The sequence below is a fragment of the Manacus vitellinus genome, unplaced genomic scaffold (genome assembly GCF_001715985.3).
Source record: "Manacus vitellinus isolate BGI_N305 unplaced genomic scaffold, ASM171598v3 scaffold_30_pilon, whole genome shotgun sequence".
Classification (NCBI taxonomy): Eukaryota; Metazoa; Chordata; class Aves; order Passeriformes; family Pipridae; genus Manacus; species Manacus vitellinus.
Genome location: NW_021940291.1, coordinates 4,772,987 through 4,794,307, shown reverse-complemented (window position 1 = coordinate 4,794,307; position 21,321 = coordinate 4,772,987). Strand labels below are relative to the sequence as shown.

General features: G+C 34.6%; 1 protein-coding gene across 1 annotated transcript in view; it reads left to right on the top strand.

Moving 5' to 3' along the window:
- PDE3B (phosphodiesterase 3B) overlaps nt 1–17,191 on the top strand; it is an 87,180-nt gene extending 69,989 nt beyond the window's left edge. The window contains exons 6-17 of the mRNA XM_018075953.2: nt 2,432–2,538; nt 2,734–2,944; nt 3,483–3,556; nt 4,073–4,176; nt 4,940–5,074; nt 7,172–7,283; nt 8,026–8,139; nt 10,225–10,424; nt 12,293–12,496; nt 12,914–13,075; nt 14,603–14,852; nt 15,192–17,191. Of these exons, the coding sequence (XP_017931442.2) occupies nt 2,432–2,538; nt 2,734–2,944; nt 3,483–3,556; nt 4,073–4,176; nt 4,940–5,074; nt 7,172–7,283; nt 8,026–8,139; nt 10,225–10,424; nt 12,293–12,496; nt 12,914–13,075; nt 14,603–14,852; nt 15,192–15,418 (1,900 nt within the window). The 3' untranslated portion in view covers nt 15,419–17,191. The remainder of the gene's footprint in view (nt 1–2,431; nt 2,539–2,733; nt 2,945–3,482; nt 3,557–4,072; nt 4,177–4,939; nt 5,075–7,171; nt 7,284–8,025; nt 8,140–10,224; nt 10,425–12,292; nt 12,497–12,913; nt 13,076–14,602; nt 14,853–15,191) is intronic.
- The last annotated feature ends 4,130 nt before the right edge of the window (nt 17,192–21,321 follow it).

Genomic DNA, 21,321 nt, shown 5'->3' with positions numbered 1-21,321 from the left:
CATTTATTATTCCTGCAGCCATCAAGCAAGTGGTAAGGTAAATTAAGGTAGTCATCTCTTCTTTGCTTGTTAGTTAATACAGTGCAAATAAAATTTTATTTTCAGAATTAAGATAACATTTTGAATTAGGATTAAAATAAATGCTTTTTTTCTTTTTGTTTAATATTGTATATGAGTGAAAATTCACACATTTAGTTTTATTTAAATGTGTAAATGGGTGTGGCTTTACTCCTGAAATCTGTAAAAATGTGTGTAGTTCTGCTTTTTTTGTTTGGTTGTTTTTTAGTTTGTTTGTTTTTTTTTCTTTGGTCATAAGAAAAGTATAATAGATGCATTTTTAAAAAAGCAAATATAAGTTATTCTGATAATTGATAATTATTAATGGTGGATGAAGGTTTAGATACATGCATCCAAGGGTATTATATTTAATTTTGAAGTGAACCATTTAAATAATTTGGCCTTTGCAATGTCTTTTTCCGCTTTAATAAAATATGCTTAAGCCCACCTGATTAAAAGTAGCAATATGGAAAACACCCTCACCTAGAAGACATGTTCACTGTTTTATGGTTGGTGTCCTGCCCTCCAGAGTTCTTGCCAACACTTGCTCTGTCCCTGTCTCTTTGCACCTTCCAACAATTGTTCTTATCAGGTTCCCTTTAACTTCCAACACATAATCATCTCCCAAACCCCCATGGGTGTTTACTTTCTTGATAAGGTTAGATGAAATAGATGCATTGGCATAGCTGTTCCTGCTGCCAAGAGGCAGTCCTGCCATTCCTGCATTCCTGGAGCACTTTGTCCCATTGACTCAGATGCTTAAATTGTCAGAAAAATAACAGCTGACTGCTTTGAACTGAATTCTTGCTGAATTGAAAAAGATATTACATAGTGGTACTATAAATTAATATTGCTGCAAAATTTGATTTAATGTTTCACAATTTTTTTTTACCCATCCAGACAGTACTTAAAAGCAAATCTTGATATCTACTGTTTCATTTGTATGTGAATTCTTGATCTGGCTTCTCATTCAAACACTAGCTCAAGATGAACTGACCTTCCCTAATATGTAGTCTTCCTACACTAAATACTCTTGCAGCATTTTTATGTGCTTTAAAGTAATACATGTGAGCTGTGATAGCTAAACAATGTACAAACAGTGAAAAGATCAATCTATCCTAGTTTTCAACCCAAACATTTCTGAAATCTGACCAACGTGTCAAGCATCAGATTTGTTAAGGTTGGAAGGGACCTCTGGAGATCATCCAGTCCAACCCCGCTGCCAAGGCAGTCTCACCTAGAGCAGGTGACACAGGAAGGTGTCCAGATGGCTTTGGAATGTTTACAGGGAGGGAGACTCCAAAACCTCCCTGGGCAGCCTGTTCCAGTGCTCTGCCACTCTGAATGTAAAGACGTTCTTCTTCATGTTGAGGTGGAACTTCTTGTGTTTTAGTTTATGGCCATTGCTCCTCATCCTGTCCCTGGGCACCACTTTGAGATATTAATATCTGTTGATGAGAAGCCCTCTCAGTCTTCTCTTCTCCACATAAGAGAGGTGTTCCAGACCCCTCATCATCTTTGTGGCACTCTGCTGGACCCTCTCCAGTAATTGGATATACTCAGAAATAAATCTATGTTTATTCTTTGACTCATTTTTTGTATTCATATATTTAAACAAATGATGGGAGATTAAGAATTTTTTCTGTGTTTGACTTTTGTTTGCAATCTGATTAAACAAGATTAAATCTGCTTCAGTAAACACTGTTTTCCCCCACTGAAGAGAAAGAGTTAGTTTTACATTAAATGTTCTCACTTTGAGTACACATATACAGTTATTTTTAATTGCATATTACATTTTTGTTTGCTAAAGGAATAAATTTGAATTTTGGGGTGAAATTTCATGCCTAGAACAGCAGATGGCAGGATTCAACTATTGAGTTGGACGATTCAGCTACTGAAGCACAATCTGACTTGATGTCAAAACCAGCTTTAGTTCTAAGTTTGTAATAAATCAAATAATTAAGCATTCAAAATTCATTTGAAAATCATTGTAGCTGTGTAAGGTTTTGATGGTATTTCCAAAGTAATCAATCCTCTAAATGTTCTCAGATCTGTTAGAAAATAGCCTGCTTTGTTCAAATGTTTGAGAAAAGTAGCATGTTAGAAGTAAAACCTATTGCACTTGGTCTGAGTATATTTATCGTGTCATTTTAGGACTGTATAAAATTGTCTGTTGCTTTCACCCAGTACCCAGCAGTTTTTATTCCCTATAATTGACATATATTGTCTAGCTGATGTTTCTAATACTCTGTCTTTCTTGAATGGTGGCGGATCTGTGACAGGACAATATAGCTATTTTTAAAGCATTTTATTTAATAAAAATGGAAGAAAAACTAGGAAAGTAAAAAAATAATTCTTACTGTTTTCTTTTCAGCCAAGGATCTCATTCAAGTGGGTCTTTTGGTGCAAACTTGCTGACAATACCAAAGCAAAGATCATCTTCTATGACGTTGACTCATTATATAGGTCCCAGACGAGCAGGTAAGATCATGCAATTTATGCAGCTTGGTGACATGGCACAAGACAGTAGTTAGTACATCATGTATTACAGCTGTGTTTTTTTCATGTAAAGGTAGTACTAAAATAATATCAGCGTGTTCATGTTGTTTAAATCTAGTCTTTGTAAGCAGACGTTTTTATTGTGACCTGAACCCCACGTAATGTTTGTTTTGGAAGGTGCTTCGCCTGGTCTGAGTCCTGTGGGTTCACCCAGTCATGGATCTGTCTCCAGCGGGGCTTTCAGCAACTGGTCACCTGTAGAATTTCCTGATACTGCTGATTTCCTTACAAAACCAAGCATTAATATACATAAGCCTCCAGGATACACATCTAGCTCTCCAGATTTTCAGCAGCAAGTTAAAACACCTGTAGGTTATATGTGTAGCAGGTACTGTAAACTCTGTTACATACTTGGTAACTTCATGTGTGTTGAAAAGAATAGAGTTAAAATGAAAAAAATATAGCAAGACCTATGCATCTGCTAGGCTTGGAAAAAGGGCACATGATCTCATAATAATCTGTGACTGTATTATCCAGGGGTAACTAAAGAATGGTCTGTGTATGTCATTGATTTGAAATGGCCCATCCCTCATAACAGCTGTTATTTTAGAGTAACAATATTCTATAGATTTTTAGAAAAGGACTTCTTACTTGGGAATTGAATTCTGTATTTCTGAATACTTTCTAAGTAATGAGCTCTACTTTATTAATGCATGCAGGTGAGTCCGGGGGAGGTGATGGTTGATTATTTAGCACAGACTAAATCTTTGTGTGCCAAATTTAGGAGAAAATCCTAAGGTCACTTGGAGGAACCTTCAAAAGCCTTTTTAAGAAAAGTAATCTGCAGATATTTTTCAGTAGAAGACATCAGTAGCAAAAGAAGAAAATTACTGAATGTTGTAAATATTTTTCATGTATTCTGTAAGCTGTGGACGTCAGATACTCAAGCCTGTTCCAACACCAGAACCAGAATCTGCAGAACACAGAGACAGAAAATCAGGTGGGATTTCAAAATAGACAAATATTTGATATCAACTTACTCTTTTTTTTTTCTAGGCCAGTTAACTTAAAATTTTTATATTTCTACGTAAAATTTTTCCTATATTTTAACTCATGTGCATATATTTTACTTTATTTTGTGATTTAGAATAATCAAGATAACATAAAATATTGCCTGCTTCATAGTAAGGATTTTAAAACAGGCTTCCACTCATACCTTTATAGTTCTGTACTCCATATATCACACAAGTTCTCTGCCAACTCAGCTAAACTAATCACTGAACCGATTTTTGCAAATAAAAAGTTAGTTTTAGCTTTTCTCAATCTTCAGATAAGTTTTGTCTAATCCATTTTTTCTGTTACAACTTTTTTGTTGTATAATTCTTAAATAAAATGGCTTAGAAACAAGCTGTTACTTATATTTCTGTGAATTATCTGTATGATCAGTTGAAAAATTATTAGACAGTAGTAATTCACAAAGAAATTATTGATGTAGTATTTATGTGTTTTCTTTCAGGTGAAATTGGAAGTGCTAATGTTTCAAAAGAATCTTTCCACCATACAGAGAAGAAAAAAGATGAAAGGAAGGAAATGATCGATCAAACACAAAATAATCTGCTTGTAAGCATGTAATTGCAAAAAAAGCTTGCAGTAACTTTTATCAATACAGTATTCCTTTATAATTTCTATCTTGTTGTGGAGAGGTCTTTGCATTGCTAAAATTGTAATTTCTAAAGGGAAATGATGCATTGTTGGAATTCAAATTCTTATTTAACAGTTGTTTATTTCTAGCTTGCATAAATTTTACTAGCAAATGACAAGAAAGCTGGTCATTGTATGAAGTTTTTACTGATCAAAATTGATTTGTGCATATTTAATATTGAGAGTATTCTCAAACAGTGATCAACTAGTATTTTCTCTCAGAAGTTCCAGTAAGACTTACAAATGAACGTTGATACAATGCAGTTGATTGGAATAACAGGGATACAAATGGTTTATTCTTTAGTAAAATTTTGGATTTATATATCAGGTCTCTTAAAACTTGTTCAAATAATGAACTGGTAAAGCTCAGTAAATATCTGGTTAGCCTATGCATATTTTTGCTTTGTTTTATTAACTCATCTTGTTTAAAAAGAAGTAAGAAGGAAAATTTAACACAGTCTCAGAAAACGCTGGAGTCTGCTGCCCCAATATGGGAAAAGTCAAGCCCTTAACTGTGCTATTTGTACTATTGATTTATGATTTTATCAGGGCTGTAGTTATGGCACCATTCAATAAGTTCACTAAAGTTTTATCATTTTCCTGGCTTTTTTTTGCCAACTCAACTGATAAATTAGTTTTCATTGTTATTTTAGGGATGATAAAGTATCTTAATCTCATACAGGTGGAGCAGAGTTATACATTAGAAACAATGTTATTAGACCATGATTCACTAATGGAGAAGATGAGCAACTGGAATTTCCAAATTTTTGACCTTGTAAAAGAAATGGGAGATCAGTCTGGAAGGATCCTTAGCCAGGTTTGTTGTCTTTTATTATATGAGGGAGGGTTTGTAAAGCTGTTGTGTTTATATATTTTATTTAAACCATGAAGATGTTTTGCAGTTAACATATATATGAATGCTATCTTGACAAGCAGAAGTATGATTTCTTGTGTGCTCCATCTCGTAAACCATAAAAAGTGTTTTGTCTATAGACAACTTGTTCCAAATTTTCTGAATTTTGTTCTCAATGTAAAAGTAGGTTAGACTCACAGTGACTAGGTTTTGTCATAATATGCCATTTCCTGTGAAGAATTGTCTCCTGCTTTCAGAATTACTACCTTGTTTGTCAACCATTTCTTTTTTCTTTATTTCAGTAAAATATTTCTGCCAGCGCTACACCTGTGGGGGAAGAGAAGTGATCTTTTAGGCAGTCTTTTGCCTCTTGATCCTACAAACAATGGGATTTTTGTTCCCATGCTGCTTTCTGCATGTAGTATCCCTTTTCTGACTTACTATTAAGCTCTTTTGTGCAGTTTCATGTTGTGCTGAAGCCAGTCTACTGGCAAAGTATGATCCTGTTTGCTCTTTCCCAGCTTCTCTCATTTATCAATGTCACCTGGAAGCTTCTCTCTCTTTCTTTATAGTGGATTAGCAACCATGGAGCTATAGTAGAGCTGGATTTACTTCTCATCTGCCTACAAAATATTTCTATTGCCAGTATCTTAGTTTTCCACCCTGGAGTAGAATGCATGTAATTTTTGTTCAAGATCAGTGTTAGGAATAAGCAGCTGGAAGGAAACAAGTTAGAGACGCTTCGGTGCAGTTGGAACCACAAGCCTGCACCTGTGCTGAAGTCAGGAAAAAACAATGGGGATAATTTCATTTTTGTTATTAGACACTGTATTTTCTTTCATAGCGCACAATATTCTGGGTATTGTTTTGAATCTTCAGTTAGCCTTGTTTGATCAAATGTTTTCAGGTCTTTTGTCACCTGACTTAGTTCAAGTGTCAAGGTACAGACTAGAATGCCACAATCCACTTTTGAGTGGTGTTTTTACAGTGGGATACAAGTACTCTGTGATCCCCATTGGCTTGCATTCCATTTTTGTGCAGTCTAGGGGATAGTCGAAACCTCTAAGTACTTTAGTGTACAGGTTTTGACTCTACCAGGATCTGTGTATCACTTCTCCTTGATATTGTGTGTATGTGTATGATTTCTCCTCCTCCCTCTCCCATCCTAGTCCTTTTGCCTGTTGTGCTGCAAGCATCTGAGACAAGTCTTACTTAACAGACAATTAAAAACTGAATTTTACCATCTATTTTAAGGTTTTGAGATTGGGTCTGTGAAAGGGGAATGGGTAGAAGGAGTGATGCCCCCTCATTTTGCTCTCCTGTTCCTTTGAGCACCTCCCACACTTTGGAACCTCTATTTGTCTCGTGTATTTGGGACAAAAGTTGTAAAAATGAGCAGCAGTCACTTGTTTTAAAACGTTTTCTTAATATTTGCAGCCTTGTGGGGAGATCAGGTGGTTCGCTAAGTTCTATATGTAAACCATAATATATGGTTTAGATACATATATGGATGTTCTTAGTACATTTTTGAAATATTTTTTCTTTTACCAACTACCTTTGTTAAAAACATCCAGAAGTGTCAAAACCAAACACAATGTTGAGACGTGGTTTTGTTGAGTTGTTTGTTTGTTTGTTTTGGGTTTTTTAAGAGTGATGACTGCTGCCACAGTTAAGTAATTTGAATTTTTGAATAATAAGTCAGAATATAGATTTCTTCTTTTTTAGGTCAGTAATGGAAAAAAAGCTCGAGTTACTTACCTGACAAAAAAAAATGAGAAATATTAAAAATAATCAGTTGTGCATAAATTTATCAGTTAGGAAATAAAAACTTTTATTATTATTCTGCATTGAGAGGATAATAAAAATCCACATTTTTGTGCTAAAAAAATAATTAAATATATCGTTATGACAGTAGCATTCTGATAATCTGTAGTGGAATTTCAGTAATTTCCATCTCTGTTGGCAAGAAAAATTTTAAAACATTAATATTTTTAAAGTTAAAAAAGCAGAATATGCATAGGTATGTTTTTCAGACTAAACTTAATTTTAATATGTATTTAGGTAACTTATACCTTGTTTCAAGACACTGGCTTGTTTGAAATTTTCAAAATTCCATCCCAAGAATTCATGAATTACTTCCGTGCACTAGAAAATGGCTACAGAGATATTCCCTGTAAGTACTATCCAATTACATTTGGGTTTTGTATATATCAGTGTATTTCCTTTACTGTGTGTATTTGTTTAATGTTTAATACAGAAGTAGTCAGTGTCTGAGCTTAGTACATTCGTAATGAATACACTTGACAGAATTTAGAACTGATTGAATGAACTGCAGGACGAAATGGGTCGACTCTAAAACTGAACTTGTTAATATGTTGGTTGAAAATAATCTTAAAGAATCTGACTGAGTAGTTGAATCAAACATACTGAATTTACTGGGAGAATATTTGTTGATTTAAGAGAAATTTGGGTTAATTCCTTAGTAAAATAATAAGAAAATAGAGAATTTTGATGGTAATTATCCATCTTGCTGTCTAGGGCAGCCAAATTTATTGGAAAACAAAGCAAAAAAACACACTTGCCCTGCGCACCCTCCCACTCCCTCATGTCGTGGATGTTTGTCCAACTCAGGTGCTTGTAGGTATCAGATTTACCACATTGATTTAAAAGGTCACTTAATCTCTTCCTGACTCCTAGGTAGGGTAAGGTGTGCACAGACAATGTTTGATGTTTATCTAACTTGCTTCCTAAAATTGTTTGGTGATACATAGAGCCTCTACTAACGATTTCAATTCAAATTTTCCTTTATATTTAATTTGTATTAAAATCTCCCATGCATTTGGTACATTAGATTTTTTTTCTTCCTTTTGATTATATTTCACATAATGTTTTTATTATATCTTTATAATTTTCAGATCACAATCGTATACATGCCACGGATGTTCTCCATGCAGTGTGGTATCTGACCACACGGCCCATTCCTGGATTTCAGCAAATTCACAATGAGCATATCATGGAAAATGAAATGGGTATGTATTCACCGAGGTTATTTTTCTGTTTTGCTGGAGAATGTTTCAGTGAAACTATAATAGGTAAACCAAATTACTCTGGAAGAAAATAATTATTCTTAGCACTAATATTTTTTTTTTTGTACTTTAATGTGAGGCTGTAGAAAAATCACAAAGTTAGCACACACCGTTCAGAAATATCATGCAGTTGACTTTTAGAAAAATTATTAGATGAATAATGGTTAGTTTGTTAGCCAAGAGTACTGGTTCACTTAATAAATTTTCTGTGTTGAATGAAACCTCTGTACTCTGCCACAGTTAGGGTATTTTTAGCATTTGAAGTACATTAGACTAATATTTCTTAACTTTATTGGAAAGTTAAATAGACCAAAGAAAAGATACCAAAGTATTTAACTTAATTGAAGTTCTCCTTAATGGCTTTATTGTAAAAATGACTATTTTTGAATTCTGTATTAGGTATCACATGCAGACTTTCAGGCATTACATGGCTATCCTAACAATAACTGCATAAAAGCATCCTTGAAAGAGAAATAGACTCCAAATTCAGATCTTGTGTGAAGTTACTTCCAATGAACCTTGCTTTTGTGTTGCCTCTGACTTCATGAAACTAACTTTTAAATATAAATTTGTAGCTTTTACTGAAATGTATCCTGTAAGTAAACTATTTTAAACATAGACTTTCATGGTAAATGGTTTCTAATTCAGAAAAATGAAATGAGGAAATCAGGCATGCTCTGTTTTATATGTACAGTAAAAAGAGACAAGATGCAAGTCACGGCTTTTAAAGGGCTGGAATTTTAAGGAGTAAATTGTGAACTGTACAGAATATGTTATTTCTCCCTTACTAATTAGCCCTTCTGCAGTCACCTTTCTTTTTTCCCAGGTTGTCCATGTCCACTGATTGCACCCCATTGCCTTTTCTAAGTGTTAAATGTGTTGAGACTGGACACTTGACTGGAAGAAAGTAAAGTGGCAAAAATCCTTTTGTTCTCTTTTACAAAAAAAGTAAAATTAGAATAAGAAATTATAGTCTTATTGCTTTGAAACTCTTCCAGTCTAAATGTTACCAGGATTTTTAATCCTTGCTTATTGTATTAATGCAAAAGTGTTCCTTTTTTATTTTGTGCTGATGAAATAAGAGCTACTGGATTTTTTTCTTTTTTTCTTTCTTTTTTTTTTTTTTAAAGTAGTGACTTTGTAAATTAGAAACTTTGAATCTCTTATTGTGCAAATATTTTTAACTTAATGCCCTTAGTTCCTTTTGCAGTAGTTTCCACTGTCCCCCAAGCTTTTCCTATAGGCCTGCAAGTTCAAGATATGGGCAAATTATAGAAATACTAAGGGAGATGCTGTTTGATCTTTTTTTGGTTGGAGGTAAACTGTAGAATGCTTTCTTAGTGCTGTCATTTTAAGAAGGCAATGAAATTCCAGGTGTGCCTGACAACTGGAGCTCTTTAGCAGCACAACAATAAGGGGAAGGCAAAAATATGACCCTAACAGTAATGTGTAACCATAGGTACCCATGTGGATTTTCCAAGATCTGTAGTTTGGACTTTGAGATGTACACTTCTGCTAGTTTTTACACCTTCTCTTTTTTCCCTTCCATGGAACAAATACCTACAAGTGCATTTTAATAATGAAAGTCTTGGATCATTATTGTTGTTTTCTAATCTAAAAGACAACTGTACTGCAGTCAAGAGACATGGCCTAGGGGACCAGTGTCCCTTGTTCCACTAGACTGCCTTTTGTGCTTGCTGGAACATTTCTCTGAAACAGCTTTTTCTGCAGCACAAGTGTAGCTGAAAAAGAAGTGGCTTCCTCTCATGACTTCTATGGCACTGCACAGTTTTGAGGACCAAGGCAAATCTCTTGCAACTTTTATTCAAAAGTGTTGGTTTATCTATAAACAATAGTAAGACTTCTTCTTTCTTAAAGTATGAGTCTTTCTCTGCCAATTATTCAGCTCCTCAATTACAAGGATAACCATACTATGTTCGCAAGTGTCTGGTTGAGTAATTTAAAATGTATTACAAATGAAATACTGTTCTAAAAATATTTTATTTTTGTACTTTCAATTTTTTTTAGAGGAAGCCAGTGGTATTGCCCCTGCTCAAGTCAGCTATATTTCTTCAAAAAGTTGTCCTATTGCTGATGACAGTTATGGTTGTTTGGCATCAAACATTCCTGCTTTGGAATTGATGGCTTTATATGTAGCGGCTGCCATGCATGATTATGATCATCCTGGTCGTACAAATGCTTTTCTAGTGGCCACAAATGCACCTCAGGTAAGACATTCTTTAACTAGAAAATTGACTGTGTCTGAAATCAGAATAAAGAAAATTTTTCTCTTCTATATGCCTACTGTAGCCTGCTTAGGATCATTTGCCCAATTCAAGAAATTGAGAAATTAATTTGAACTGTACTTGTGTAATGTTTTTATTTTTCTTCCCTGATAAATTCTGATGTGGTTTGTACCTATTGGTTGTGTATGCATGTAAAAACAATTTCCAATTTACTAAATTGAAAATAATGACATAAATCAATGCAGGTTTGAGTAGGGGATTATTTCATAGAGAGCTGACCCTAGCACTGTCTCAGCAGCTAATTCATGGATATCTTACATTTTGGGAGTCCTCTGAAATCTAATGTTACCTGCAATTACTGTGAAAACTTAGATTCCTCTAATAATCCAATTAACTGCAGCACCTAATAAGAGAATTGGGATTGTTCAGCCTAGAGAAGAGAAGGCTCTGGAGTGACCTAATTGTGGCCTTCCAGTACCTGAAGGGGCCTACAAGAAAGATGGAGAAGAATTATTTAAAAGAGCATGTAGTGGCAGGACAAGGGGGAATGGCTTCGAACTGACATTGGGTTTAGGCTTGATATTGGGAGGAAGTTCTTCACTGTGAGAGAGGTGAGGCACTGGAACGGGTTGTGCCATCCCTGGCAGTGTTCAAGGCCAGGTTGGATGGGACTCTGAGCAACCTGAGGAAGGAGATGCTATGTACTTCAGGGTCTAAAAGGCAAAGACAAGAAGAGGTAAAGGAGAATAAATCTGAATGAAACAGCAAATAGAAAATCGGGGTAGGGCAGGGAAGAATTGAAACGAAGAGCACTGAGGAAAAGATGCCTAAGCTGCATGATGACATATTTTTATCTTAAGGGTGGAATATTGTCTGAGGAAGAATACTTATGATGGCTATTTGTATGTATTTTTATAAGTTAGAGACAAGAAACTTATAGTAACCACAACATCAATAGCACTAAATCAGAAACTGACATGACTTGTCAGCAGATAGAGACTTTAAAATGTAATTTTCAATAAGTTTTTAGTAATTTCTTATGCAAAAAGAGTTTAGGATATTGGTAGTTAAGTATTTCTGCAGAAAACAGTATACAACGCAGAACAAAAATAAACAACACAGACATTCATCTTCAATTTTCAAAGATATAAACATTCATTTTGTTCATACTTTCTGAAGTTTTTCAAAGACTTTTTTAGGTTCTATCTAATTTATATTCAATTAATTAATTTCTAGGCTGTTTCATATAAACATGGAAGTTGTGAGTAAAATCTATTACTGTTTTAATATTTTAGTTAACTCATTTACAGTTAAAATGTATGCATCAGTATTAAACATAGCACTTTGAAAACTAGTGATAACCATTTCCCATTAACAACAGTTCTTATATGCTTTGGAGTTCTTTTTGTGTTTGATTGTTTGTTAGTTTTTGTGGTTTGGGGGTTTTTTTGAAAGAAGACTGGAATTAAGAGCAATTAAAGGGATATACTTAGATCTTTCTTTGGTCCACATACACACATTCCAAAGTCTACATTTTAAGTGGTTTGTATATGTGTGCCTACAGTCTGAATGTAGCTGGCACCAAGATATTGTTAAGAGCTTGTAAAGAAGGAAGAAACTTTGGTAACTGTTTGGTTTGGGTTTTTTCCCTCATCTGCCAGTTTTGTGTCACCTTAATCCTAAAATTAGAAGGTAAAACATAATTTCCAATTTTTTTTTTGTTTTGTTTTACCTAAGACTTGTTTCTAACTAGCCCTTAAACTTCAAAATATTTAATTATAACTTTAAAAACTTGACTTCATCATTTATGACCCTCTGTTTTTTTTGTTTGTTTGTTTGTTTTTCTGTAGGCTGTTCTCTACAATGACAGATCAGTCTTAGAAAATCACCACGCTGCTTCTGCCTGGAATCTTTTCTTATCACGACCAGAATACAACTTTTTATCAAATCTCGATCACGTAGAATTCAAGCGTTTTCGCTTCTTAGTGATTGAAGCAATCCTTGCCACAGACCTCAAGAAGCATTTTGATTTCCTTGCAGAATTTAATGCCAAGGTTTGTTACATTTTAGCATCTGCACTGATCTGGTCCTGATATACTCATGTTATCATTGCTTCTTGGTAGTTGTTAGCTTTAATAAGTTGCATTTAAGTTTTATAATATTTGAATTTAAGTTATTAAAATGCAAATAGAATATTTCCTTTGTACAAGTCAATTGTAGATTGTTTGTAGATTACCTAATAAACCTAGCAGATGTGACATAGGGGTTTACAGGAGACCCTGATCATGTCTCACACTTCCATCTTCTGAGAGATAATAAAGAACCTTTTTTTTCTTTTCCTATATAAGACAAAAAGTGATACAGAAAACCTATTGCAAGTCTCTGTTGTACAGAACCTGAAAGAAACCAAACCCAAACCCACTGATGAATAGTTTTAATTTAATTTTTAAAAATGTATGTGCTTAATCCAGGTCAATGATATCAACAGTAATGGTATAGAATGGAGCAATGAAAACGATCGACTACTGGCCTGTCAAATATGCATCAAACTGGCAGATATTAATGGCCCAGCCAAAATTAGAGAGCTGCATCTGAAGTGGACAGAAGGCATCGTTAATGAATTTTATGAACAGGTGGGTGTGGAAAGGGTAATCCACTCTTGTTTTAATGATTCTTTGCTTTACCAATGGTTTAACTAAATTAAGCATAATTTCTTGTGTTAAATCTTCAGGTAAGATATTTCCATCTTCTCATTTGGAATAGTAAAAATTTTATTTTTCATAGGTAGCTTACGTACATAATCTTTCAGTTTCTATTAACTGTGTTACAAAGCAAATTCCCTGCCAATGTCGTCCCTTTTTCAGATATTAGGCGTTGTTTTGGAGGGGAGGGGTTCTTTCCATAGCATAATGCTGATAAACCAAAATTAATTCTTCCTCCGTGGGAAGTAAAATTCACAGATATGTTTCCAGGTCAGAGAATATGTACAAAATGCACAAGACTGGAAATGTATATTCAGCTAACTCTTAGTGCAAAGACAGAGGATATTTCAAAACTTTGAAAATGAAATATTAAAAATATACATGAGTAACTAGCAGTATTAAAATGTGTATAACAATTTTAAAAGGGAACTTTGATAAGTAATCCTATCAAGATTAAGTAGAAAAAGTCTGAAAATTTGCTGCCTATTTTTATATTAACAACTTCTGTAAATCCCCCAAAATATATTCTATATTCTCCATTATTTTTCTCTAGTCACCTTCCTGAGGAGCTAACTATTTATGAGACAACAATCAGGGACTGAAAAATATTTTTTCAAACTAGGAAGATAATAGTAAACAAAAAAAGTCCTTTGGAGATTTAGGTAATAGCAATAATAATCTGAAGTGTTTACACTTACTGTAAGACTTTAGTATTCTAAGTTGCTTGTTTATGAAAAAAACTTTTTCTTGTAAAACTATCAGGTCCATGGAAGTGCTGAAATAGATGATTATAACTCAGATTGAACAACTGTTCAATTTTTTTCTCCTCCAGTTTATAAAATGGGAAGAAAGCTGCCCTGTAAATGCAGAGGAATAACAGGCACAAGGATATCTCACAGCAAAGAAATATTACGGACTATGCAAATCTCAGCTATAATATGTCTTTATTTTAAATTGACCTATTTACATTTTTATTCACTTAGTCTGTACTGTTATTTCCTCCAGTAAAAAGATACAATCCATGTTCAGGGGTTCAGGGAATCGTAGAATATCCTGAGTTGGAAGGGACCACAAGGATCATCAAGTCCAATTCCTGGCCCTGCACAGGATCATCCCCAAGAATCACATAATGTGCCTGAGAGTATCATCCAAATGCTTTTTGAATTCTGTCAGGCTTGGTGCTGTGACCACTTCTCTGGGGAGCCTGTTCCAGTGTCTAAACAGCCCCTGGGTGAAGAAACTTTTTCTAATATCCAACCTAAACCTCCCCTGACTCAACGCTGTTTCCTCAGGTCCCATCACTGGCCACCAGAGAGAAGAGATCAGTGCCTGTCCTCCTCTTCCCCTTATGAGGAAGCTGTAGACTGTAGTTCCTTGGTTCCTTACAAGTAATTTTTAAAATAAAAAAATTAAAGTTAATTTTGTGAGAAATTCTGATAATTTTTTTCACTTTTTCAGGGTGATGAGGAAGCAAGTCTTGGATTACCTATAAGCCCCTTCATGGATCGTTCTTCTCCACAGCTTGCAAAGCTGCAAGAATCTTTCATCACTCACATAGTTGGTCCCCTTTGTAACTCCTACAATGCAGCTGGGTTGCTTCCAGGGCAGTGGGTTGATGAAGAGGAGGAGGATGCAGAAAGTACTGAAGATGATGATGGTGCACAGTTAGAGAGTGATGATGAAGAAATGGAAGATGATCTTATTTTAAGTAAGTTTCTGTATTTCAATTGGTGCATAGTTGTCATTTAATAGATTCCGATCAGCAATGCCAGTTGAAACTGAGTAGTGCAAATTTTGTAGGTTTTTCTATTATGCTGCTTCATAAATTTTACTCTTTCAATAAAATTTTTGTTACTACCAGAAGACTTGCAACTTGAAACAGAAACTCATTGATGTCCTTTGCCATGCCACTATTTAAATACTCATAATAAGCATTCATATGTCTTGTTCAAACTTACATCTCTTCTGCAATGTGCCTTTGGTTTTCTATGTGTAAAATACAATTGCTTTGAATGTCAAACAATCAAATATGCTTATAATTTTGCAGAAGTTCAAAGAAAAAAAGGTAGACGAATATTTTGCCAGCTAATACACCATCTCAGTGAAAATCACAAAATATGGAAGAAAGTCATTGAAGAGGAAGAAAAAAACAAAACCGAAGGAGCTAAACTGCTGACTGAAATCTCATCTTTACCTCAAGCAGACGAAATTCAGGTTATTGAGGAAGCTGATGAAGATGATGAACGACAACTAGGAGAAGACAAGACGTGCTAAGAAAACTCCAGTGGTGTCCAGTATGATGACAGCCTACATTTTTTCCACTGTGCTGACTTTAGCCTGACAACAGTTTGCATAAAATTGAAAGGCCTTAATACTGTGAGAGGATTCTTTTTACTCTAGTGGAATCCCACTCCTATGCACTTTCGCCACACAGAATATGAAACTTTATTCAGAGATTGAATATTGTATACCCTGATGCAAAGTTCTTTATGCCTTAGTTGGTATAAAATATCCTGATATAATGCTGCCTTGCTGAATATGGAACTCTTCTTTTCCCTGAGGTACCTGCAGTTTTTAAAAACATTCAGTGACTTCAATTACCAAAGTGGCAAGAACTTTTCGCTAACCAGGAAACGCAGGATGAATCCTAATATTGTCTTGAGTTGCTTATTTCATGTTGTTTTTGAACATGAATGAGAAAAGGTCTGTGCCTATATGAAAACTATGTTACTGTTGCAGTGCAAGCCTGTTGTGGGGTGTCTACTTAGTGCAGTAGTGTGCTTAATGTAGTCATCTCAGAGCAACTGTTCAAGGACTGTGACATAAATGCTGAATTCTGATATTTGTGGTTTAAAATGAGAAAAGAAGATCCAGGTGCATCTATTTCTGATGCTTTTTATTATTGTGCATAATCTGATGTTTTATTTTTGCAGAAAATATTCAGGTTTGCAGTGGATGTTCATGATAATTCATTGAATACAAGGCCATTATCATCTGTTGCCTTGCTGTTTTGTGGTAGAACATTAAAAACCTGTTCCGCTACTTAAATTATGAAGGAATTTTATTCTTTTAGTCAGAAGTCATGTTATATTTCCTGCCCTTACTCAGGTTCACGTTTAAAAACAAGTCAACTACATCATAGATTTTTATCTTGCACCGATTTCCAATATTAAATTTTAAGGAAATAAGATCGTATCTCATTTATTCTTTGTATGTAAAGCTTTAGGAGAATTAAAGAGGGTTTTTAAAAGAAAAAAAAATACATTAACTACTGTTTCAAAATGGCTATTTTAATTTGCCCCACATCTTTTCTTCCATCACAGACACAGCTTATATCCCTTTCAAATTTGATGTACATCCTGAAATACACATATGGAAACCAGAATGTGAAAATTTTGTGTAAAGTTTTGAAAACAACACGGTACTGTTTTACATTTTAGATTGTTGAGTTTTAAAATAGGAAACTTAGACATTCCACACAAATGTATTATTAGGAACACTACCATTGTAGGTCTAATTTGAAAACAAACAAGCAAAAGAAGGCATAAATCTAGGCTATAAGTAAGTAAGCAAGCCACAAATAAACCTAGTTTTAAAAGTGCACCTTTTAGTACTAAACATTTATATGCTGTGTAGTTGAATTCAATAAAAATCAAATGCACGTGTGTGCCATTGCTAAATGTATCTTAGCAATTTGTGTTTACATTTACATCAGTTGACTTGAAAAAAAAGGGTAACATTTCTAAGATAACCTTGAGTACGTTGTATTACACCATTTTACACAAATTTTTATTCTGCTCTTTGATTGGCCAGTTTAAATCAATGAAAGGGGTTTTTTTCCATTTTTCACTAATAAACTTTTTGTTGATCCACTTAAAAGACCACTGAAACATGCTTTGCTATTTTATATCTTCAGTGCAAAATCCCCCTTTACTGCCATTATTACTATCACTGCATTTTTTTTTTGTAACATGAGCAGTGTTAAAAACAAATATTTCTGTCATTAATAAAATGTTGCACTATTGAAGCTGGCACTTATTGATCATACAGTTGTATGTCTCTTGGTCATATATTTTCCTAACAGATAATGTGAAGACTACAGAAACTCCTTTCAGTATGCTGTATTCTCAGCATTTTGCATTTAGCCTGTGTGCTTGTAGATATAAAATACCATTTTAATACTGTTTAGTATCATCTTGCTTTACCTAAAAACATGATACAAATTAGTTTGTCTAATTATTTGACAGTTTTTCTATTATTTGACATGATAGGTTTCCATTTTTAGTTTCCCTTTAAAAATTATTATTAAAAAAATAAAAAAATAATAAGAAGGTAAACGTAACACTTTATTTTTTACTAAAGCACTGGCAGCATTTATATCATGTGAAACCTTTCCCAGCAACTTTCTTATCTCAGATTTCCCTTAAACTCTGTAGAAATACTGAAGCAATTTTAAAATTCAGTAAGAAGTAGCAAACCTCAGTGCTTTTCCAATTAGATATTTTCAAGTTACATAAGCTTGATTCAAAGATATTTTTAATTATGAATGTATTCAAAATCCACCTTAAAATGTCTGTTATTTATGTATGCATATTGTGGGACTAATTATTACTCTAAGAGGAAGGGGAAAAGAATGTACAAATGTCAGCAAAGGTTGGTTCAGGGCATGTTTGCAGAAGTGGATGTAACTTTAACTAAAGGTGTCTTAATCTTTCAAAAATGGTAATGGAAGGGTGTTTAAATGTCGACTGAGCTGTTGTCAAAAAGAACATCTCTCCATGTAAGTTCCTACTCTTATTCTGGTAGGAACCCACTGAGAAATTGCAACCAAATTAAATCTGTGATCGCACTTCAATTCACGGTAACGAAGAACACACAGAAGAACACACTTTAAAAGCTTTCTAATGAAACATTGCTTTTTCTTTGTTCAAGAAGTGGACCAAATTAGCCTACACTGAAGTTATGTTGATGCAGCAGATACACGTTTTATGCATAATATTTTCAGGTTTAAGTTGAGTCTCCCATCTCCCCATTGCTTTCTTTTGCAATGTATGTCAGATTACTTGCTCCCATGCATACAGTGCATACAGAACTAGACTACAAAGTTTTCGATAAGGACAAAATTCTCCTTGTGTTTCTGGAGACCTCTGGATATTATGGAGGTACAGAACCATCAAAATGAATTACCTGGATCCTCTTCCCATGAGTTCTTCCTCCATGACAAAGTTAAACGGTGAGTCTAAGGTTCAAAATGAAAGGAATTGTGTAACATTACTTAAGGTAAGTTCAAACTAACCAAGTTTGTGTAACACCTGCTTTGCTTTGCCCATAGAACTGTTTCTTTGTACTTCTTGCATTCAGTTTTAACCACAACCGTGGCAGGTGAATCAGCAAAAGGAGTCAGCAGAATTCAAGAGCTCGCTTTTAGCTTTCGTGCTTCCTCCTAGGCAGGTGTAGTCGGGGCTGGGCTTCTGGATCCTCTGAAAGCAGGCACAGAATTTGAGGTAATCCAGTGTGTGTTGCTCAGAGAGGTTGGAGTCTCCCTCACTGGAGAATTGAATCCTCATCTGGATTCAGTCCTGTGCCATGTGCTCCAGGATGACCCTGCTTGAGCAAGGAGGTTGGACCAGATGACTCACCGTGGTCCCTTCCAGTCTGTGATTCTGTGTGGCACTAACATTTACATGGCAGAACTTTCCCATTTGTCCAAAATACTTTTGAGAAGTTTCTCATACACTGGTGAGTGTGAGATTAGGAATCTCAGTCTCAGAGGCATGTTTTGGAGCAAAAGGATGGAATTTGCTTAGAGCATGAGAAGAAGAGGATGTAAGGATGATATAGACACACAGATATACAAAAGATATTGTGATGAGAGACACTATTTATTGTCTCAAGCCAGTTCATATTCAAAACAGTATGGAAACAGGATATCCTTGGCAAGTTAGAATACTTGGATTGTTAAAGATTAAATGAAAATAGTAATGAAAACAATGATAGAATTATCAGAACTTAAGCAGTGGTGCAAGTTTTAGAAAATTGATTTTTTTTGCGGACAATAAAGATTAGATGAGAGAAAATAAATGTAGGAAGTTGATTAAATGAGGTACAAAAAGTATGATCAAGACAGTATTTATTTTGCTTTTTTCCTCCAGTTTTCTTCAGAATTGTGTTCTGCACAACATGCTGCTTCATTCATGTCAATGTTAAGGCAAATGAGGTAATGAGTTGCTTTCATTTTTGCAATGAAGAACTTTCCTTTTAATATCTTCTGAAGTAAGCTTTTAACTTGCTATAAAAAATATACTGTACATTCTCAGAGATAAAACTGTCAAAAGAACACAACTGTTAACTGTTCCCTATCTGGTCTTAAATTAATAAGGCCATAAGCAGTGAGTGTATTTGCCCTCTGCTAAATGCAAATGAATAACATTTTTCAGAGGAAAGAAAGCTCATGGACTAAGCTGCTTTAGGATAAACATTCCATTGCACTTGAGTTTCTAGTTGGCAGTGACTCTCCTGGCATAGTGTACATCCCCTGTATCCTTATGAATCCAACAAATAGATACAGGACTCTTAAATTAAGAATCTCAATGATTTTCTTGTCCATTTGTTACTGTCATTTCTCGAAGACATTTCTGGCTTAGACTTGGTTAGTCTCATTTCTGATATCTTCAATATTCTAAAACCCTACAAAAAACCAGAGTAACTAGCAGTTGCTCATTTTGTTAATAATAGCATTAAGCTGTAGAAGATGGTTCCAGTAAAGAAGAAACTGTTTTCCTTTGATTCTGAAACATCTGTCCAGAAATAATCTGAATTTAAAGCTACTGTGATACACTCAGAACAATGAATGCTTGAAGTATGTGAGTGATTAATGCTTACTTGGTTCTGTGTGACACTACAGACACCCTTTGAAAAGGACACAACATGAATAGAAATGTTGGACCGGAAGGTTTTTTTTTTTTGAATCTGCAGGCCGTGAGTCATCTTTTGATTTCTGTGCTTCAAGGGATCACAGGTGATAGCAGCTGGTGTCTGTGGTAGGTTTTGCTGCACAGGCCGTGCTACCTGGCAGAATGTTACTGTCTGTGAAACGCAAGTAAAGAGAGCAAAAATCTTCTAGTGAGGAGAAACCTTCTGCCTTCTGGTTTACCTATGAGGCTTCAGAAGAAAAAAAAAGATAACATTAAACCAACTAAGCCTTTAGTGGCAAGAGACCATAGTGTTTCAAATTATTCCTACCATTCACCTTGTGATTTGTCCATGTTCTAAACATCTTGCCAAAAAACAGGTGATGAGTCACTTCTGACTCATCTCTCCAGATCAGCAGAACCCTTTGCACTTTGAATGAGATCAAAATATTTTCATTTAAATTGTATATAAAACAAAAACTAAGGCTCAGCTTAAAATGCAAGTATTACACCAAAAATCCAGAGGATAACATTGACATTGCTTACTGCACGTGGGGAGCAGACTGTAGACTTTGTCCCCTGTGCCAGTTAGATGTGAAAACTTGCTCCTATATGTAGTCATTCAAATGGACTTGGTTTGCCTCTTTTTCTTTTGTCATGACATTCATCCTACTAGAATTTATTAATCTCTCTGGTATTGCCAATTTATCTGACTCATATTAACTAAGTTTGCTCTCAGGCAAAGAAGAGAATGAAGAAGCCCTCCTATTTATCTTTGAGAATGGATTTTGTAATCATTTTGTTCTATTCATCATAAATAAGTCATGACCAAAATACTGTTTTAGATGTCACACCCCAGGAAAAATATCTGTCCATTAGACAGATTGCAGAATTCCAGTACAGACCAGTGAGACTGATGACATGGTCTAAAGAGAAGGAGAAATATAAAATTAATTAAAGAGAATTTTTCCCTGTCTAGAGAAAATGAGACTCAAGTGAGATACTCTAAGGTTACTTAATAAGACTGCTTCAAAGAGTAATCAGAATAATGCTTTTGGTGTTAATAGTATTTAGGAAAAGAAGTAACAGCTTTATATTGCAAGGTTCAACATGGTTAATTTTCTAAGGATCGAGAGGGCTGTGACTCACTAAAATAGATTGTCTTGGACTATTAAGGAAGTCTTTGAAAGTAAAAAAGAAGCCTGAAAGATAGCTTTTGGAAAAACACATTAGTGGATCAGATGAGTAAACTGCATAACTCACGGA